Source organism: Hylobates moloch, unplaced genomic scaffold, assembly GCF_009828535.3.
Source record: "Hylobates moloch isolate HMO894 unplaced genomic scaffold, HMol_V3 SCAFFOLD_19, whole genome shotgun sequence".
Classification (NCBI taxonomy): domain Eukaryota; kingdom Metazoa; phylum Chordata; class Mammalia; order Primates; family Hylobatidae; genus Hylobates; species Hylobates moloch.
In genome coordinates this window covers 33,955,203-33,976,162 of record NW_026652294.1, presented here as the reverse complement: position 1 = coordinate 33,976,162, position 20,960 = coordinate 33,955,203, and the positions used below count along the sequence as shown (strand labels likewise).

Below are 20,960 nucleotides of genomic sequence, written 5' to 3'. Positions count from 1 at the left end.
CTCAGCGCCCTTGAGGGGACCTCACCCCAGAGTCATGGCCCCATCTCACGACCAGTGGCCCCTCTAGCCTGTGGATGAGAGAAGGTCCCTGTCCCATCCCTACCCCCTGCCTGCCCTCCTGACCAGGCTGCAATGAGAAGCTGGAGCTTCACTACGCCACTGCAGCCGGTGGCGACGGAGCTGCCCCTGTGGGCATGGCTCTCACCCCCTGAGCACTGAGAGGCCTGAGGGGAGTGTCAGGAGTGTCCGGAGGAGTCAGACCCTGCTGAGCTATAGACAGGCCCAGCTGTAACGGGTCTCCACCTCTCTTCCTGTCCTTCCCCAACCCGAGTGCTACTGATCCCATCGTCAATGGCTCCGGGGAGAAGACACCAGTCACCCAACATGTTTTCTATCCTGGAGGACAGTGGCTTCCTGGACATTAGGGCCTGTTGTCCACTCACTCAAAGCTGAAGACCCCAGCCCATGGTCCTAGCAGGCTGAACCCAGCTTTATTACACAGAGAGAGACAGACAGACAGAGTCTGTCTGGCTGTCTCTCCCACAATGGAGTGCAATGGTATGATCATGGCTCGCTGCAGCCTTGAACTCCTGGGCTCAAGCGATCCTCCCAACGCAGCCTCCCAAGTAGCTAGGGCTACAGGCGCACCACCATGGCTAATTTTTATATTTTTTTGGTAGAGGCAGAGGCTCATTGTGTTGCTCAGGCTAGTCTTGAACTCTGGCCTCAAGCAGTCCTCCCATCTTGGCCTCCCGAAGTGCTGGGATCACAGGCTTGAGCCACTGCACCTGGCCCTGAATCCAGCTTTTAGGAAAGAATGCAGACTAGTGGCCAGAGCTGCCCAAAGAAACCAGGTGGCGCAGAGAGAGCTCTGGGGCCAGGGAACTTGATAAGCCCTTCAGGGGAACACCCCCGACCCGCCAGCCAACTCTGTTGCCCGGAGGAGTCAGAATCCCCTTTGCCGTGACCACCTAAAGGAAGTTTCACCTGGCCTGGGAGTAACCCAGTTCCTTCACACACTTCCATCCTGCCCTACTCCCCCCGACTACTGGACTGGGATCCTGGGACCAGAGGGGATCCCACAGCTTTTCAAAACGATGGGACAGCTGGGGCGGGAGAGCAAGCAGCACAGTGGGCTCTCCAAACACCACCTCAAGGAACCTTCGCAATCTGGAAGGTCAGGGCTTCCTCTTCCAGAGCACGAGCTGGTAAATGGAAGCACCTGGATTCATACTTGATCTGACCACAGGCCCCTTTCTCACAAGCTCCAGCTGAGCCATGGGTGAGTGGGAGCTTTGAGTACAGCTTCTGCCTAAAGATTTAGTGACAGCCAAGTCATCACTGCCTGGGGAGGTCTTCATCTGTGTTCCCAGTGGGCACAGGGCCTGGCACTGAGTATGCACCCAGAAGGGTTAACCCTAACCCTACCCCTTCCCTAAAGCGACACTTAGTGGGCTAATGGAAGTGACCCAGCTCTTCCAGGAGCTACCAGCAGAGGGAGCCCGCGTCTCACAAGTGAAAAGGGCAGGCGCAGTGGGGAGGGCTGGATTCCGAACTTTCATTTTAAGTTTTAAAAAATTTTTTGAGACAGAGTCTCGCTCTGTCTCCCAGGCTGGAGTGCAGTGGCACGATCTCGGCTCACTGCAGCCTCCGCCCCCTGGGTTCAAGCGATTCTCCTGCCCCAGCCTCCTGAGTAGCTGGGATTATAGGCATGCACCACCATGCCTGGCTCATTTTTGTATTTTTAGTAGAGACGGGTTTTTGCCACGCTGGCCAGGCTGGTCTCGAACTCCAGACCTCAGATGATCCGCCCACCTAAGCCTCCCAAAGTGCTGGGACTACAGGCATGCACCACCGCGCCCGGCCTGAACTTTCTGAAGTCAACCCTTCTCTTTCAGAGAACAGGACCCAAGACATCACTCCCTTCCTCAAGGGTAACCCCTACCCACCCCACCTCAGGAAGAGATGCAGAGTCAGTCTCCCCCGTGGGGACTGGGAGTCAGACAGGCACCATCAGGGTGGAAATGAGAAACTGGGCCCCCTTGCCCAGCCTGGTCTCCAGTAAGGCCCAGCTAGTGGCTCCCTGACCTCACTTCCCACACCGCCTCCTCCCGAGACAGCCTGCCCAGGGAGAGAAGACACGGCCACAGGGACAAGGGGCTTCCAGCCCCGCTGAGAACACGGCTCTTTGTCCCTGACCTCCAGCCTCTTCTTCCCCTTGTTCCTTTCCCTTAGAGGACAGCTTTATGGACTCCCCGGCTGACCTGTCATAACTACACCCCCAGAGCAGCTCCTCAGGAAGCTCTCACCCTCTATGCCCAGATCCTAGGGCAACTCCCCTGTACCTTTTTATTGGATCCAAGTCTAGGACTGGCCCCAGGTGCCACAAAGGTGGCAGATGCTGGGTAAGAACTCTGTGCCCAGTTGAGAGGTGTGACTGCAGCTCCAACGAAGTCTCCAGCTAGCCGTGTGGCCTCAACAAGTCACTGGGCCACCTCAATCCTGTTTCCTTATCTGCCAAAATGGGGCTAAGTCTTGCTTATTTACTTCACTTAGCTGTTGAAAGATGAAACAAGATAATGCTTGTAAAATGGTCTGAGGAAATATGAAGCTTTGCAGAAGTTTCACACCGACCAGAACTGCCATTTTCAGAGCAGCGGAGGCACCGGCTCAGAGCCGCTTGAGGACTCTGCTGGGCAGACAGGGTCGAGACAGGTGATCTCGCCGCTCCTGCCGCATGCTTCCCCACAGGCCTCAGCCTCCTTTTGCAATAAAATGACCCAGATGCTGCAGGCTGGCAGCTCCATCTCAGGTTTCAGTGCAGGTTTATTTCAGTTTTATATTTTATTCCAGGCAAGTGCTTATTACATGGATAGTATTCATGTCTCGGTAACTAAAGTCTTGGAGCATGAACAGCCACTAGAATACAGTTCAATAGTAAAAATACAGTATGTACAAAATTAGGGTTTTTGTAGTTTTTGTTTTTTTTTTCCCACACAGCAGATATACCCAAACACATAAAAATCTCTACAGTCTGGGGTCGCTACAGTTTATATTTCAGGAAACAGAGACACAGTGGCCGAGTCCTCACTGTAAACAAGGGCCACCTCTTTGGGGGTTGGGGGTGGGACCCTGGGATGGGGGGGAGAAGCAGCTGTTTCTGGAGAGAGAAGGGGTCGTGGTGACCCCCCAGTTACCCTCCAGGCATTCCCTGCCTTCTTTGGCCCCCGCAAGGAACCAACCTCCCCCTCTCCCCGAGGTAAGGACTCCCAGCCAGTGAGCCACTCTGAACATCAAAAGGTAAAACACGCATGAGAGGTAAGATGTGTGCGTGTGTGTGTGTGCGCGTGTGCGTGTGTGTGTCCCAGGCTAGAAGGGCTAGGGAGGGAGGGCCAGGCGGTCCCACAGGGTGAGGACAGATGTGGTCCGGACAGCTCTCAGGGGGAGACGCCCAAGGAAGGGCTGGGTGGTGGCTGCCCACTTGGGCACACAGCATCACAGCGTTCACAAACGACAACAAGAACAACAGCAACACCCATCGTCACCAATCTGGACATAGTCATTCGGCACTAGATTTGCAGGCCCCCACTGCTGGGGGACAGGGACGGGGAGGGGCAGCGGGTGGATGATGAGGTATCTGTGCAGGCCCGGGGGCCACTGGCCTCAGGATGCAGGGAGAGGTGGGCAGGCTGAGGGGAGGGGCGAGCTCCACGATGCTGCTCTAACTGTCCCATGGGTCAGGCCTGCCATCACTGTCACAATGGGAATAGCAAAGCTGGCTCTCCCAGAGCCAGGGGGTCTGGCAGAGGTGGCTGTGCTGGGGTGGGCACAGGGCTCAGCCTCTGAGGGTGGTGACCTGGTTTGTAACTGTCCCTTTACCCACACCAGGAGAGAGAAATAAGGAAACACTCCCCTGGGAGGTATCCAGGACCAGGAGGGAACGGGAAGGGAATTCTTAGGCATCTAAGGATTCTTTATTTCAAGAGAAAATCTATTCAAGACCTTTGCTGACCTCCTCTGTGCCTGCAGGGCACTCCAGAAAATCCTCAGCTCTGTTCCCTCCCTCCTGGCCCCCTCGCCGGCCCAGGCCCCTGCCCCAGCCCATCAGTGTGAACTTCACACCCAGGGACACTGGCTTCCTCCCGCTACACTGAAAGGCCACTGGTGAGTGTGTGTCCAGGTGGGGAGCCGAGCGTGTCTGACACAAAGCCACTTGTAATAAACATCCACATACAAGGAAAGGCCAAAGCAGGCTGCCCAGAGGCAGAGAAAGCCACACCCTAACACAGAGCCCCTGACTCCTCCCCCTTCCACGCTCAGCCCTGTCCTTGACCCAACCAAGGACCTCTTCTCAGAGAAAGGTGGTGCTGCTCAGCAGCTCCCAGGGGAGGGTCCATTCAAAAGTGTCCCCTGGAGAAGCGGGGTGTTAAGGGGATGGGAGGACAGAGGCAAAGGGGCTGGAGCAGAAGCAGCAGCCCTAGCTCCAGCCCTCTGTTCTGTACAGGTCCCAGGGTTGGTCTGGGGACACGCTTAGGACTTGGCTAAGCCGCTGGGTTTTTACCTTCCTGATGTCTCAACGATGTGGCTTCTATGCTCCTGGAAACAAGACCAGATGCTGGTCCATGTCTCCCAAACTGCAGGAGGCATCCAAACCCACAGGCCGCCAGGCCCACCTGTCCCTTGGAGGAGTGCCCAGCACTCAGCAGAGGTCAGAGATCAGGGGCTGAACGCAGGACAGCGCCCCTCTTTGCTGCCTTCTGGAAGCCAAGAGCCAAGCCCAAGGCTGGGGACTGAGGACAGAGGTCCAGTGGCTCTCCTCCCATCCAGACCCAGGCTGCAGGGGACGGGGAAGGGGGCAGGACAGCCGAGTCCCTCCTTCCCCACCTCAGCCTGCCCTCCTGAGGTCCAGAGCCCAGTGGCAGGGAATGGGTTGAGGGTACAGGAAGCTTGGCAGTGGCTGGGTTTGGTTTATTGTTGGTAGAGAATCATTTTAAGTAGTTTCTACGGTAACGAATCACAGTGACTGCAATCGGGTCAGAGAGCCCCAGGCTGGGGCCCCACCTGTCCGGGTGGGACTCCAGACCAGCCACTTCCTATGATCTGTCACCTGTGCTCAGAGCAGGGCCCCTTATCACCCCAGTCAGCAGCTTTCTGGGCCAAGTGGCTTCAGTTCTGCTTTCCCCATTTCCCCTCCAAAGGCCTGGGAAGAGAACACCAAGGCTCCAGAGGAAAGCCGGGGGCCTGGGCCACCTCACCAGACAGCAATAGCAGCAGCAGCAGCAGCACAGGAAGGCGGGGCAGGGCAGGGGAGAAGTCAGGGAGCGTGACGTCCACATCGCACTGATTTCTGAGGGTAGGGAGGGAAGCAGGAGCGGCACTGGAGCTGGCACTGGGCCGGACAGGTGGCACATTCCATCAGAGTCTCGCATTTTCTCAGAGTCATCTTACCAAGTCCTAGCGCAGCAGGGTGGCCCCCTGCCCTGTGCCCAACTCCCTGGGTGGCCCTTCCCTCCCTTGGCTCAGAGTCTTTGCACCCCCTTCCCTTAGGAGGCCTGGGGGTGGGTGGGCGGGGGGGGGGCTGGCCTGGGCCTGGCTGGAATGTGTGGAGCTGGTGGGTGAGAGAGTGGGGGACAGGTCCCCGTCCCTGTCCCCACTGGGGCCTCTGAGTGGCCTCGTCCTCAAGCCAGCTTGAGCGTGCTGACTGGGAAGGAGGGCATGGTGACCATGGTCACAGGGTTGAGCACGGTCTGGCCCACCAGCTGGGGGTGGTGCACCACCTGAGCCCCCACGGCCGGCTTCGCCATGACAGTAGCCGGGGGCCCCAGGCCAGCTGTGCCGTTCACTTGCTGGTGCGAGAGGGTGTGGGCGATGTGGCTCACTGCCACAGGCTGGCTCACTGCCACGGGCTGCGGGTACAAGGGCAGCTGGGAGCCCAGGTGGGCCACATGGTTGAGGGTGGCAGGGTGCACGGTGATGTGCCCAATGGGGGGTGTGGCAGGCGCCAGCTGCACCGCAGGGCTGGGGGCCGAGGGGGCGATGTGGGCAATGTGCTTGCCGCCTGGCCCCTGCAGAACGTGGTTCACAGTCTGGATGACTGAAGCGTGAGTGGTGGCTGTGTGGGCGATGACCGTGGAGCCACCCCCAGCCGTCGCCACCAGATGGGCTGGAGCTGGCACCAGTGTCTGGGCAGGGGCAGCCGGTGGGGGAGGAGGGGCTGGCAGGGGGGTCTTCTGCTGTGGCTGCTGCTGCTGCACGGGGAGGTGGGCAGGAGATAGGGCCACGGAGTGGGGGTGAGGGTGTGGGTGTGGAGGCAGAGGCGCAGGGGTGGTGCTGGGGGGTGGCAGGGTGGACTTCAGCAGCTCCGGCTGGGGACGATGGCTCAGCTTAGGTGGGCCCAGGCCCGCCCGGTCCTCCTCCATATCCTCGTCTATGTTGTCCTCACCCTCTGTGGGGAACATGGGGCAGGCAGCAGGTCAGAAGGGCGGGAAAGCAAGTGGCTGGAGGCGTAGACGCTCGTGGGGGTGTGGGAATGTGATGGGGCTGGGGCCATCTTTTCTAGCAGGCAAGAGCCTGGCCAGGGAGGCTGGAATTTGAGGTGTAACATCTGAGGGCTGTGGGGCCAGCGTGGGGGCTGGGGCTCACCAGAGGCGGTGGAGGTGGAGGCCTGGTCATCCTCTGGCTGGCCCGTCTGCCGCAGCACGCGGTCAATCTCCAGTACGTCCATCCACTGGCTCAGCTCGTGCTTGAGCTCTGCCAGCCGCTGCTGCGTGGCAATCTTCTCCCTCGCCAGCCGCTCCATTTCATGCTCATATTCCTTCTCCTTCCTCTTCAGGGACTGGGGCACAGAGTAAGGGACAGCAGGACACCCTGAGCAGCAGCCTTGGGGCCCAAAGCCCCCACAAACCTCTCCCTACCAGCTGGCCCACAGAGACAGGTCTGTGGCAACCAGCGGGCCCAGCCTGATGGGGGCTGCTGGAGACCGCATCTGTTGTGGTCCATGTCCCTGCCCAGCGAGGCCCAGCGTCCCAAGGAGTGTGGGCTCTTGGGACAGGCACCACTGAAGCAAGCTCAACCAGGTGTGCGGGTCCTTCCCTGTCCTTCACAACAACTCGTGCTCAGGGGCTTCTCCGCCTCTCGCCCCATCCCTCCTCCAGCAGCCTCTTCACTTTGCACACTTCTGCCTCGAGCTACCCTCTACAGAACCCCAGGATCCTGCGCTTCCACCTCACCGTTCACTTGTCTCCCTGGTAACTTCAACATCCTTGGAGAATGACCCACTAGGCAGTGACACGACCTCGCCCCGTCTCATCTCCAGGATTCGCCTCCCTCCTGGCTGCTGGTCCCCAACCTGCTCCCCGCACCTGCTCCCCGACCTCCTGGGCGACTCTCCACTGTGCCCGCCTGACGATTCTCGACAAGGTTCCACCTACACACTGCTCCCCATCACCCTGCCCACTGCCCTCCAGACTCCCTGGGCTGAACAACCCTCAAGCCTAGGAATGTGCCCCCCTGTACTTGGGCTAAACTGATCCATAAGAAATGGCTCTTGCATCCCATGACCCAACTCCCTCCACACTCAAAGTCTTTCCCGTGTTCCAACCCGGCACTTCATCAATCACACTGTTTCAAGTCTCACAGACCTCCCTGCTGGCAGCTTTTCGCCCAGGCACGTCATGACCAATGTGTCCACCAGGCAATGCCGACATGTGTCCTTGCTGCCTCCCGAGTCCCTTTCTTGGCCTGCTCTCGAGCTCCTAGCTTCCTAGGCTTACTGGTCGTGTCCAGGTGTGGGGCCCGCAGGCTTTTCACACACACAACTCACCAGCCCGCCTTGGTTTTCCTCTCTGAACCCCGTCTGCCCTCATCACACACAGATCCTCCTCCCTTTGCCCCCTAGATTTTATCTGCCCATGCTCCAAGACCACATCTGAGCCCCTACCTCCCACACTGTCCTTCTGTCTCCCACATCCTCCTGCCTCCAAGCCCTTCCGGGCACCGCACCATTTTTTTCGAGGCTGGTTTGGATTTGGGGTGGGTTTTGGTTATATTCCCCTCCCCCACTCTCCCTCAATTGTCTTTTACTGTTTGTTTTTTTGAAACAGTTTCCCTCTTGTTGCCCAGGCTGGAGTGCAGTGGCATGATCTCGGCTCACCGCAATCTCTGCCTCCCAGGTTCAAGTGATTCTCCTGCCTCAGCCTCCTGAGTAGCTGGGATTATAGGCATGCGCCACCACACCCGGCTAATTTTATATTTGTAGTAGAGACACGGTTTCTCCATGTTGGTCAGGCTGGTCTCGAATTCCCGACCTCAGGTGATCTGCCCGCCTCGGCCTCCCAAAGTGCTGGGATTATAGGCATGAGCCACCGCGCCCGGCCTACTAGTGTTTTATCTTTGATTCTCCGTCAGCCCTCAACCCTGATTCTTGCCTTTCTTGATCAACACCTTTTCTTGCCTCTGTCCCCTTCTCTCCCTTTCTCACTCCCCTCCGACCTGGGGGACAGTGGTGTGGAGGAGGAGCCATAGGCCTGAGAGTCCATCTGCACTCCTTCCTGGAGCCCAGAGGCAGGAGAAGGGGGTGGTGTCTCCAGCCCCCTGACACTGAGGAAAAATGGGGCTCTTCTCACTCCACCCCCCCTTCCTCCCCTGCACCAGGACTGGGCCACTTCTGGATGGGGTAGTGGGTCCCAGATTGGCTCACACTGAGAATGTAAGAACTGCAAACAAAATTTCTATTAAGTTTTCTGTCTCAAAAAAAAAAGCCGGGGGGTGAAATGAAAAGAGCCCCATCTGCCTGGGCAGTAAATACGAGGCTGAAAGATAGGACTTCCTCAGGAACCGGCTCATACAAAGTCTCTCACATACATGCTTTGTCTTTCCGCCTCAACACACACTGTCCCTGTCCCAGCTGTGAATGAAGGTGAGGATGGCTGCGTAGTCCGTTTAGATCCCAGAGCCCACGGGCAGCCAGGAAGAGCTATGCGTAGGGTGCTTACTCAGCCCCAGGGGAAGGATCTGGAAGGGTGCTGTCCCGACTCCTGGTGACCATGTTCCTTCCCACCTCTGTCCTGTCTCTTCCCTGCATCGCAGGGAGAATCACAGTAACCCATTAGACCCAGGTTTCCCTTCTTTCATCCCCTAGGGCAGGGGACCCAAAACCCCAGGTACTGGTCCGTGGCCTGCCAGGAACAGGGCCGCATGCAGGAGGTGAGCAGCGATGGCGCTCTGATCCTGTCACATCAGTGGGACATTCGGTTCTCACAGAAGCAGGAGCCCTCCTGTGAACTGTGCACACCAGCAGTCTAGGTTTTGTGTGCTCCTTAGGCGAGTCTGACTAATGCCTGATGATGGGAGGTGGAACACTTCCATCCCGAAACCAGCCCCGCCCTCCCTCTCCATGGAAAAATGGTCTTCCAGGAAACTACTCCCTGTTGCCAAAAAGGTTGGGGATCGCTGCGCTAGGAGCAGTTTTGCTGTTTTGTAGCAGCTTTTCCTGACCAGGCCTGGCAAAGTCTCCAACCCCACCCACCAGTGAGGCTAGCTTCCCACACCCCCTCCTGCATACATTTCTGCCCTCACCAGTGACAGATGTCTCGAACCATTAGTGCCGGCAACACATAACCCAGGTAGAACCGTGCTCTGTACTGGCCTGAAATCTAGCAGCTTGATACTTCTGTTGCCAGTCCCAGGCCACACACAGCCCTCCCTCATTCTGGCTTTAACAGTTTCTCCCCATTTTCTGCTAGAAAGACAGTAGGAAACTCCCTTGCCCCTACACACATCTGTGTGGCTTTTCTTTTTTTGGAGACAAGAGTCCCGCTCTGTCACCCAGGCTGGAGTGCAGCGGTGTGATCTCAACTCACTGCAACCTCCGCCTCCCGGGTTCAAGTGATTCTCCTGCCTCAGCCTCCCAAGTAACTGGGACTACAGGCATGTGCCACCAGGCAGGACTAATTTTTGTATTTTTAGTAGAGATGGGATTTCGCCATGGTGGCCAGGATGGTCTTGAACTCCCGACCTCAGGCGATCCACCCGCCTCGGCCTCCCAAAGTGCTGGGATTACAGGTGTGAGCCATGGCGCCCAGCCTGTGTGTGGCTTTTCACCTGGCTCTGAGGCTCTAACAAGGGGCCCTAGGTGAGTCAGCTCTCACTTGAACCTGGCTGCTGGGGGCTGGAAGCAGCAGTCCTGAACTCAACCCACCTGTGGGTAGGATATAGTTCTGGGCCAGGGAGTGACATGAGTCAAAAGCTTCCCCTTCTCACTTAGTCCAGTTCTTCACAGGCCTAGAGGCCCCTGGAAGGTTTCCCCAGGATCTAACTTTAACCCACATTGCTTCATTCTAAACCCATTTCCTTTCTGTGACTACCTGGATGCACGGTTTGGTACCTATTTTTCTTGTCTCTGTCCACTTTACTGTGGCTGTCTTCAAACCTTTGACCACCTCCAAGCCACTCTGGATTCTGGCTGGGGACCACTGCCTTCTTCCCACAGCTTCCTGCTCTCAGCAAACAACCAAAGCCCCCAGTCTACACAGCCCCACTGGTCTCTCCAGGACCAGCTCTTGACTCTGCCCGTCTCTGAGTGACACCCTCCTGACCGTGTTTGTGTTTGTTCTTAGAAACGGAGGTCTCGGCCGGGCGCAGTGGCTCAAGCCTGTAATCCCAGCACTTTGGGAGGCCAAGGCGGGCGGATCACGAGGTCAGGAGATCGAGACCATCCTGGCTAACACGGTGAAACCCCGTCTCTACTAAAAATACAAAAAATTAGCCAGGCATGTTGGCGGGCGCCTGTAGTCCCAGCTACTCGGGAGGCTGAGGCAGGAGAATGGCGTGAACCCGGGAGGCGGAGCTTGCAGTGAGCAGAGATCGCGCACTGCACTCCAGCCTGGGGGACAGAGAAAGACTCTGTCTCAAAAAAAAAAAAAAAAAACGGAGGTCTCACTCTGTGGCCCAGGCTGTCCTCGAACTCCCTGGGCTCAAGCGCTCTTACTGCCTTGGCCTCCCGAGTAGCGTAGCTGGGACTCAGATGCGAGCCACCGTGCCTTTTATTTCCAAAAAGCATCCTGTTCCCTCCTGCTGGAGAAACTGGGCTGCCCCTGGGCTCTTGGCCTCCACTTTGCTCCTTGCCACCCAGACTTATCCTGCAGGTTGAGACCTCAAAGGTCCTTTCCTCAGGAACAACTATCCTCCCTCCCCAGAACAGATCCCGCCGCCCGGTCCCTATTATGCCCATACGGCCGTCTTCTGAGAATGACTTGTTCATCATCTGCCACAAGACCCAGCCTGGGAGGGTGGAGACCCAGGCTTTTTTACTTGCTCGCCACCATTCTCCCAGAAGCAGAGACTTCGCTAAAAGCACCTCAATGAATAAATGAATAAATGGTTTGTAGACAGGCCTTTTGACTTTCCTGCTTCTGTGACCAGCACCAGAATGGGTGTCCCTTCTGGACAGCCTGAGTGAGGCCCACCCCGGCTCCTACTTCACTGGGCCCAGCTCCTCAAGAGCTTCCTTCTGCGGCTGCCGCTGAGTCTCCTTCCGATTCATTTCCAAACCCACACGTTACGCAAGGCGCCCTCTGCAAGTAGTATCTGCAAAGAGGAACTCGCCGTGCCGTCCTTCCTATTTCTCAAAAATAATAGCTAAGCGAATGTCGGGAGTGCTGTGAAATGTCCGCATGAACACCCTCAGCCAGACTTGCGACTAAACTACAACCAAGCCCACGTCCTGCAAAACCATTCCAGAAATAAACCAACGGCCTGTCGCGGCCTCCGGGGCCCTATCCCGCTTGGCGCCCCGAGGCCCCACCCCGAAGCACGCGCGCACCCACGCGGCCGCGGCTTCCCTGCGTCACCCTCGCCGGCTGCCCCGCCCTCCGCGACTCGAGAGCACCGCCCCCCCCGCTGCAGCCAATCTGCGAACCCGGCCCCGCCCCTCCCGGCTGCCCGGAAGCTGCCTAGAGGCGCGCCAGCCCCGGCCCCTGGCCAGGAGGGCGGGCGGAAGGGCGCGTTCGCGGGAGGCTGGGAAGGAGCTGCCCGCCTAGAGCAGTTGCGAAGCAGCACCTCAGCCCCTCCCTCAGCAAGTCAGGCTCCGGTTACCTCAGGGCTGTGACCCCGCGGTCGAGGCCGGGGGAGGGGCGGCGCCCCGCGGTAGGCTCCTCGCGCGCTGGACCCTCCTCGCCACCCCTCCCACGGGGCCCGTGACGCCGCGCCGCCCCCGGAGCTTCCTCAGAGGGTGGACAGGGAGAGTCCCGGCTCGCCGCCCACCCCGCCCAACGCGGGCTGGGAGCCCCACGTCCCTCCATCCCCAACGGCTCCGCGGCCGCCGGCCCATCCCCCACAGCCTCCGGCCCGACGCGCGGAAGCCCCGCCGGTTTCCAGGGAAACCGAAGCTCAGGCCGCCATGGCAACTGCCTGACGTGGCGGCGCCCCCGGCCCCAGCACTGCAGAGGGAGCGACGCCCAAAGGGAGGGGACGCGCAGCCGAGAGGGCCCCGAAAAAAGGGACACCCCCTCTTCTTAGCCCAGGAGGAAGGAAAGCGTGACGTGTTTCAGGCTCGGCGGCCCCGGGGCTGTTTGCCGCCCAGTCAAATCGCAGTTTCCCCCGCCCCAGGCGTAACCCCACACTCGGGCCGTGGCGCCTCCACGCGCGCTCCGAAAGGACCTTCCTCCTTCGGGGTAAAGGGGGCTCGGCCCGCGCCGCAGCGTGGACAAGGACCGCGCCCAACCCTCCCCGCAAATAGCTACAGACATTCGGGCGGAATCTGGGCTCCCGCCCAGGCTCTGCGGCCGAGGAGGAGGCGCCGGGCCGCCCCATGCCCTTCCCTCCCGCGACTGCACCAACACGCGCGAACGGGAGCCGCCACCGAGACTCGCACCAGGCGTCACGGCGCGCGCCTCACGGCCTCGGGGACACCAAGGCTGCGGGGGCTCCGGAGCGGCGCGGGAGGGGAGCCGCGCCCTTCTCTGCGCACGCGCGCCCTCCCGGGCAGGGAGCCCCGCTGACGTCAGCCGGGCCATGTGCTCAGCGCCCGCGTGGAGGCGGGAGGGAGGCGCGGGGGAGCCGCCCGGGCGTGAGGGCGGGGCGGGGCGCGGCCGGGAGAGGGGCGGCAGAGGGAGGGCGGGGGAAGCTGCGCGGTGCCCGCCTCTGGGCCCCATACCTGGATGTACCGCAGCGCCGTCCGCAGCACGCTCAGGTTGGAGGTCTTCTTGTCATCCACGTTGGGGATGTTCCGCTTCAGGGTCTCAAAGCACTCTTTCAGATGGGCCCTCCTGGAGAGAGGGGCGAGCGCCGGTCAGCGGTGCCTGGGGCGGGGCTGGGACGGGGGGAGGCAGGACCCGGGGGAGCTGGGGCCGAGGGCCGGCCGGGCCCGGGCCGCGCGCGCGCGCGCGCACACACACACGCACACACACACCTGTTCTTCTCCAATTTGTTGTGGACTTCTCTGGTTCCGATCCTGAAACCCAGACAGATAGGAGGCTCAGGGAGGAGGACTCGATTAGACGGCCTTCCTAACCTGCGCCGCCACCCCCAAAATTGCCACAGGCTGTTTGTCCCCAACATTGTCTTAAAGCAGAATGGGAGATGTTCGCCCTGTGCCATGCTGCGCCCACCCCCTGGAGGGCACGTCTGTGCTCATAATCACACTCCTGTCACCCTCCATCCCACCAGGAGGGAGACAGGAGGGCTCCTGGGACTCAGAAGCAGCCGGTTGACCCCAGCCCTCACCCAAGAGGCCCATACTCTGTCCAGAGGCCTGGGAATGCCATAGTCCTCAGCCTTGGAGTGAGTGAGAAAACACAGAAGCCTGGGAACAGGGGGCAATGGGACATTCCTTCCCAGGATAGAGATGGGCACAGTGAGGACGTGTTCAAATACAGGGGGCACTTCTCAGCTGGAGAGGCAGGACACACCTCTGAAGCCCCAGCCCGGGAGGGCACTTTGTCTTGCACACAGCCCAGGGGATGGGCAGCTCTCCTATCCCCCACCAGCCCGACCCTGCCACACCCCACTCACCCCCCGGGCCTCTTCTTCTGTTCACTGGATTTGACTTCTTCAGCTGGTGCCAACTTCAGGGTCCCAAGCGTGGGTGGGGGCGGCTGCTGGGGGGCCAGCTGAGGCTGGACTCCAGGGTGTGGCGCTATGGTCAGGATAGGTGTGGGGAGGGGCTGCAAAGGCTTGGGGCTGCCAGTGGCTGGAATGGTGGTCTTCGAGTCCGGCAGTAGGGGAGCAGGGGTGGGCACCTGCGGCCTGCTGGGCAGGGGGGCAGGCTCCTTAATACTGAGTCCAGGGGTGCTAACCAGGGCCGGCTGACGAGGCGCCAGGGGCAGAGGCTGGGCTGCCGGGGGCAAGGGTGGGGGTGGGGGTAGAGGCTGAGGGGAGTTGGTCACCACAGGAATAGGAATGACAGTCAGTGGGGCAGGGGCGGCAAGTGGTGGTGGGGGTGCCGGCGGGGGAGCCGGCGGAGACAGAGGCAGGGGTGGTGCCTCCATGCGGGGTTCCTCCACAGGAAGGGCATGTGCCAGCCTGGCCAGGCTATTGGCCTTCTTCTGTTCCTGCTCCCGCTCCCGCTCCAAGCGAAGCCGCTCCTGCTCCTCTACGCAGAGAGAACACAAGAGGGGGGGTCTCAGCGGGGCCCCAGAACTCCAGCCCTAACGCGTCCTCAGACCCTAGCCCAGTCAGTACTCAGTGACACTCCTGCTCAGCGAGAGACACCACAAATAGTCTACCAGCCCAGCCAGGCACGGGGGAAAGTGCCGGGGCACAGCAGTGAACAAATTGAGCAGACCTGTTTCCCACCACCAGGGAACAGGACAGTCACAGGAGCTGACAGTCCGGGCTGCGGGCAGGACAGGCAGCCCTGGAAGGGTGGAGCAGAGCTGTCAGAGGGTGCTGCAGGCCACCTGCCAGCCTGCAGAGTGAGGAGGAGGGCGGGTGAGGGCAGCGAGGGTCAGAGGCCACAGGGCCGAGGTGGGAGAGGCAGGCAGAGGCCCAGCCACCCAAGACTTCACACCAGAGAAGGGGGTGTGCTGACAGATCCCAGCTTCCGTGGAAGGCCTTTAACAATGTTTACCAAGCACTTTCTAGAGGGCAGGCAGTGCCTGCATGGCACAGATGAACTCAGTGAAGCTCAGGGAGCGAAGTGATTTGCTGCAGGTCCCACAGCAAGCCTCCTGACCCCTGGAGGACGCTTGCCATGCTCACAAGGAAGTGCTGACGGTCCCTGGATCCTCACAAGAGCCCCACGTCACATCACAGGCAGGACAGGAACATCACCCTGGTTTCACACATGTGGAAACAGCCCAGCACTCCTGACTCCGAGGCTAGGTCCCAATGCCTGTTTTCCTCAGGGAGCATTCAACAAACACACTTAGTCCCTCTCTGACCCTTCTCGTGCTATAACTCATTTTTCCCAAATCCCCAACATCCCCCCCACCACCAGCAGCAGCGCCAGCATGTCCTGTCCTTCAGGCCTAAAGCATCCTCTGACATCCTCAGTGACACCCCGCTCAGCCTGAGACAATACAAATACCCAACCAGTCCAGCCAGGCACCGGGGAAAGTGCACCTGCCTGGTTCTGGGTGAGAGAGGGCAGCTGAGGAGGAGGAGGTAGAGCAGCGACCATTTCTCCCAAACAAGAATGGGCTGGGCTCTTCAATGGGGGCTGAGCAGGGCAGTGCACCCCACCATCCGCTCAGCATCTCTGCTGAAAGCCCAGCAGGAAGGCAAGGCCCACTCAGGAGCTGGCTGCCAACAGGGGAAGGGGAGGCGCCTTCATCTCCAGCTTCCCTCGTCCTCTCCCAGGCCCCACCATTCTGATTCCCCGGCTACGGGGCTGGCCCAGGCCCTTGGAGTCTGCAGCCCCCACGCCAGGGAGCCGCCGGGACAAGCAGCCCTCTCCTCTGGCCCCGGACGCCCGCCCCGCTCCGCTGACGAACGCAGCAGACAGCCCGGGCTGGTGGACACGCCCCAAACACCCGGGCAAGGGGCGGCGCGGGGGACTGGAGTCGGCTAAGGCCCCCTGGGGAGAAGAGCACCCACCTCCCACACTCTTACTGGCTCAGAGGCCCCAGAAAACCTGAGGCCTCAGGCCCCTTGGCCAATCAACAACTGGAGTGTGAGCCAGGCCTGCTCCCAGCCCCGCCCTCCCGCAGAGGGAAGAGGCCGAGGAGGAAGCGGAGGGGGAAGCGTCCTGGGAGGGGAAGCCTCAGTGGTTTCCCAGCAGCCGGAGTTCAGGGGCTGGGCTAGCCAGCGGGCCTCTTTCAGATCTCCCTAGCCCTTCGGGAAGGGGCGATGCCAGGCCGGTGCGGGCCTGCTCCAGTGCGGGGAGGCCTTAGGTTATGTCCGGGAGAAAACCAGCCCTGCGCTCCCGCTTCCCACAGACCGCAGTGGCCAAGCAGCCTGCTGAGTTCCAGTGACAGGGCCCTTTTCAGTCGGGCACAACCTCAGTAGTCCCCAGCCCCTTCCCCTACCCCAAGACAAGGCTCTGGATCCCAGGGCCTAACACAGACCCCGCCTCCATTCCTTTGGCTGACACAGACCTAACTTTTCATTGGCCTTCAGACATGGACTCCACTCTCTATAGGCAGAGGGACAATCAGGGCCCTCCCTGAGTCACAAGGACAGATGGGACCCTAGAGTGCAAGCCAACCCCCATTCCCCATATTTTAAAGCAACCCCAAAGCTCACCTGGGAGGTGGCAACCTCCTTCTCACCTGCTCTCTCTCACCCAGAACCAGGCAGGTACACCTCACAGGTGCCAGGAAGGACCCAGTTACACCTGGAGCAGCATGAAAAAGCTCCACAGGTGGTGAGGAAGAGGAGCTGCACCCGGCCAGATCCAGCCCACCACAGCTTCCTGACCCTTCCCACCCAGCGGCAACCCTTTCCCTGTGCACTGGAGAACCACCAAACTGGTGGTGGCTGGTGCTCCCTCAGGAGCACCCTGCGCTTAGGCTCTTTTAAAGAATGTTCTGCACATCCACCAGACAGGGTGCGCCCCCTCACATGCTTCCCTGGGCTCCACCCAGAGGCTGCCCCCAAAGAATTTAGCATGCCCCTCTGCAGTGACCCAGGGGCCAAGGCTTCAGCCCACAGTCAAGAGCATGGGCAGTGTGCTCCCTTCAACCTTCCCAAGCGACTGCTCTGCAGGCACAGGGCTGGGGTGGCGGAGTCCACACTGGTGGGCCCCAGCAGCCACGGGAATTCTCTCATCTGCACGCTAAACAGGGGGCTTGGTGCCTAAGGCAGGCCCAGGGTAAGCCTTGGAGAGTTGGTCAGGAGCCTCTGGACACCCCAACCAACTCCCTCCAAACAAGGCAGAAGAGTTGCATGTGAGCCACCTCCATGAACACTAGGAATGACCAGGCCAGGCCCTCCGGCTGAGCACCAGGATAGCTCTGCCCTTTTCCCTCTCTCACAGGCACACACGTCTGCAGGGTCCTCATGTGAGCAAACTGGCTGGTCTAGGTCAGAAACCCATGCTTGCGGTTGAAAGGGAGAAAGGACAAGAGGATCCCTGTCCAGAGCTGGTCCTAGGTCCCAGGAAAGCGTTCTGGTCAGCAGGTTCACCTGCCATGCCCTTCCTTCCATTCGTCCTGCCCCAGCTCAGAGGACAGAACCTCAAGAGGGAGAAGAAAATGAATTCTGCTGGGATCGGTTCCGGACACCTGTACATGAGTTTTTGAGTAGATCTGGCTTTCCGCACCCACTCATCTCCAAAGACCTCTGACCAGCACCAAGAAGCTGTGACCAGACCGCTGAACTCGGCCTAAACACAGTGGGTACTCGAACTGCAACGTGTTGATGGCGGCAGCAGGTGACTTAGTCTCTCCAAACCTTGTGCACGGTCTTCCCCTGACCTCTGTGCCCAAACGTAGGACATTCTTGGTCACCACGGGCACTCTCCACTGCCAGACCCCGCTCTGGACCACCAAGGCAACAGGCGGGGAGTGTGGGCGATGTCCCCGCCCATCACTTCTGCAAAACCCAGGCATCTGAGTCTCACATATCTCCAGTGACTCTTGACCTTGAGAGGCCGGTCGCCCCGACTAGGCCGCCGGCCCCGCAGCTCCCCCGCCCCTTGCCCGCTGCAGCTCCCCCCTTCCCCCACCCCCGCCCGCCGCGGCGGCGGCACACGGCGGCGCGCGCGCACACAACACACTACTACCTCCTGCATGACTCATCACTGAAGCAACAATAGGCAGAGAGAAAGGAAAGGAGGGCGAAGCACTCTCCACCACAACCAACCCTGCCGGGGGATTCTGGGGGGCGGGGAGGGCACAGGAGTCCCCGGGTCCTGCACACACACCGTTCCAGACCCGAGGCCCTGGCAGCACCCTGGAAAAGGGAGGTCTTTCCCGCCAGCCCCTCTGCAGCACCCTGAAGCCAGGGACCACCAACAGGGCGCGTGAAGATAAGAGTCATTAGTCTCTTCCCTTTCGAGGGAGCGCCGAAGTTTGCCCTTTCTCATCCTGGCTCATTCCAGCGTGGCCCCGGGTGATGCCAGGGGGCATGGTTGGAACGTTTTGGGGGTCAGTGGAAAAATGTGAGCTCTAAATGTCTCGTCGCCCTGCGATTCTGAGGGTTTCCCTTGCCTCGGGATCAAACACAGGAGGTTAGGGGCGAGAGCCGACAGGTGAGCTCGGCTCCTCCCTCGCAGGGCAAAGGCTCTCCCTGGGAGGTGCCCAAAGGCCCGGGCCCGGGCCCAGGCCCAACCCAGCGCAAGGCCCCTTGCCAGCCCCGCCCAGGCCCCGCCCCCGGCCGAGCGCGAGGCGGTGAGGAGGGGCCGGGCCGCGCCGTCCCCAGCAGGAGTGTCCCCGGTGCACGTGGTCGGGGGCGGAGCCCGTCCACGTCACCACCCGGTGTAACCAACGGGCTCGGAACGCAGGCACACGCAACATTCCAGGCGAGAGCGGGTTTGGAACGCGCAGACACGCCACATTCCACACTGGCTAAAGCGGGGCGCAGCGAGGGGGGCCCGGGGGCTGCCCCCCAGCGACCCGCGGGCCACTTCGCAAACGCCCAATTAGCCCGGCTTTCACCCAAACCCCGGACGCGCGGCCCAGCCCAGCTCTGGGAGGCGGGGTCAGGCGGGGCTGGCCAGGATCATAAGACACGCGATGTCATTTCATTCTGCAAAGGCCGCCTCCGCCCCAAGCGGCGCGTAGATCTGCCGGGAGCGCCCCCCGCACCCTCCCCACGGGGCCAGGGAAGCCGAAGAGCTGCTCGGCGTAGAGTAGTCCCCACCCCCACTCCGTTACACACACGCCCACTCGTGTGCTATACACACGCCCGTGTACACGTCCGTTCATCTGCTCTTCCCGAGGCTCACATCACACATCCCCCGTGCACACACGCACGCACACGCGAGCCTGCCACCCCCACGCAACACCATTCCTCACCCTACCCCCCGGCTCACACATCCTCAGTGCCACCGAGGGCTCCGCTGGCCCACGCAAAAGCAGCCCCCCACAGAAGGGGCACAGGGGTGCCAGGCAGCCGGGGTAGCGCCCGCAGGAGCCAGGTCCCTCGCAGCATGTTAATGAATTCATTAATTAATTTCACTGCCCACATCACCCCTCCCCGGGCGGCGGCTCTCGCGGGGAGCCGTGCGCTGCTAGGCTCCGCAGGCCGCCCGGGAAGGGGCCCTGTCCGCGGTTTCGCGTGGGTTCGGGGACCGGGGTCACTCGCTTCCCCTTCCCCAGTGCCCCAGGGGCCCAGCCCGGCCGCTCACCACGTGCTCTCTGTTGTTGCTGCGCTTGCCATTCCAGGAAGCGGGCCGCCTCCAGTAGCGTCTCTATGCTCATCGCGCCGAGAGCTGCCGGGGGCGCGCCGGGGCCGAGGCTGCGGCCCGCGAGCCGGGCACAGGTCAGGCTGGCGGGCAGGCAGGAGGGAGGGATCACCTCCGGGGGGCGACAGGGCTGGGCGGCGCAGCGCACTCCGCAGGGAAGAACGGGGGAGCACGGGGAGAAAAATCAATGTCTCTCAAAATATTTGCAAAATATAAAATTGCAAATTTAAAAAAATGGGATGCAAAAAAAAAAAAAAAGGCACTGCCTCCCTTCTTCCCCTCCCTCTCTACCTCCCTTCCGATGCCTCCCGCCCCGCGGCCCCCGGGAGTCCCGCCGACAAGAAAGGGCTTTGCAACAAGATGGCGAGGAGGCACCGACACACACAACAAGGGAAGGAGCCGCGCTGCCCCCGGCCGCCGCCCCCGCTACTACACCGGGGCCACAGCCAAAGCCCGGACCGGAGCCCCCGCCCGCAGGGCCGCGGCGTCTCGCGAAGGGAGGGGCGGGTCCTGCGCTGCTGGCCCCGCCCACCGGAGCCGGCGCGCGCACACGTTGCCCGGGCAGGGAGGGAGAGGTCCGAGCGCGGTGTGCGCGCCGCGGTTCCGCTTTCCTGCTGGCCCCGCCCCGGCTGCAAGCCACAAGTTGGGCCGGGCCGGTGCGTTTGGGTCGTTCACCATGAAATCTGTCCTGCTGGAGGGAGGGAAGGGTGAACAATTCAAGATTTAACAGAGTTCCAATCAGGATATTCCGGGTCAGGGAAACCTTGGGAATGGCAGAGACTGGCCTGACCCTGGGTCTCCACGCTCCACCCACTCGCGACCTAAATCCCGCAATCGCCGGGCTGTCGCAATTCCCCCGGGATCCGCCCCTGGGCGGAGCTGCCGGCGGCTGGAGACTGTCAAAGAGAACCAGTGGAGGGAGCGGAGCGGTAGTCCGGCTCCGCGTTTTGTCTCCGTTCCTCCCCCCGCAGTGCGTTCGCATCCTATTAGGCGACGTCACCGGGCCGCGGGCCAATGGGCGGGCAGGACAACACGGCATGGAGCAGCTCCACATGGACACCCCGCGCCGCCAGCCTTCGGTTTAAAGGGCCAGTGTCTGCAGGTCACATGCGCGGGTGCGGATGGGGCCACTGGGCGAACCCAGGGTGGGATGCCGTAAGGGGAATCCCGCAGT

The 20,960-nt window shown here is 60.9% G+C and overlaps 1 protein-coding gene across 6 annotated transcripts; it reads right to left on the bottom strand.

Annotated features, from left to right (window-relative positions):
• Positions 1 to 651: 651 nt before the first annotated feature.
• On the bottom strand, positions 652 to 20,151 carry MNT (MAX network transcriptional repressor). 6 transcript variants are annotated; one of them, XR_009210988.1, is made up of 8 exons: positions 19,730 to 20,151; positions 14,011 to 14,590; positions 13,409 to 13,450; positions 13,154 to 13,265; positions 6,643 to 6,835; positions 4,674 to 6,445; positions 4,562 to 4,596; positions 1,663 to 3,752 (listed from the first exon to the last, which is right to left on the bottom strand). XR_009210988.1 is itself a non-coding variant. In XM_032138097.2 (6 exons), the coding sequence occupies exons 1-6, from the start codon at positions 19,800 to 19,802 to the stop codon at positions 5,679 to 5,681; spliced, it is 1,767 nt and encodes a 588-aa protein (XP_031993988.1). In that variant the 5' UTR covers positions 19,803 to 20,151; the 3' UTR covers positions 1,663 to 5,678. The 6 variants fall into 6 exon arrangements, 2 of the variants coding, with proteins under 2 accessions (XP_031993988.1, XP_058287081.1); XR_009210985.1 differs by adding an exon at positions 652 to 804 and having other exon boundaries at positions 2,346 to 6,445; XR_009210987.1 differs by having other exon boundaries at positions 4,562 to 6,445.
• Positions 20,152 to 20,960: the final 809 nt, after the last annotated feature.

Coding starts and splice junctions, on each gene's coding strand:
- MNT (XM_032138097.2), bottom strand. CDS start 19,802: ATGAGCATAGAGACGCTACTGGAGGCGGCCCGCTTCCTGGAATGGCAA. Junction 6,836..13,153: donor CGGCGCTGCGGTACATCCAG/GTATGGGGCCCA, acceptor TCTGTGCCCCAG/TCCCTGAAGAGGAAGGAGAA. Junction 6,446..6,642: donor CTCCACCTCCACCGCCTCTG/GTGAGCCCCAGC, acceptor TGTTCCCCACAG/AGGGTGAGGACAACATAGAC.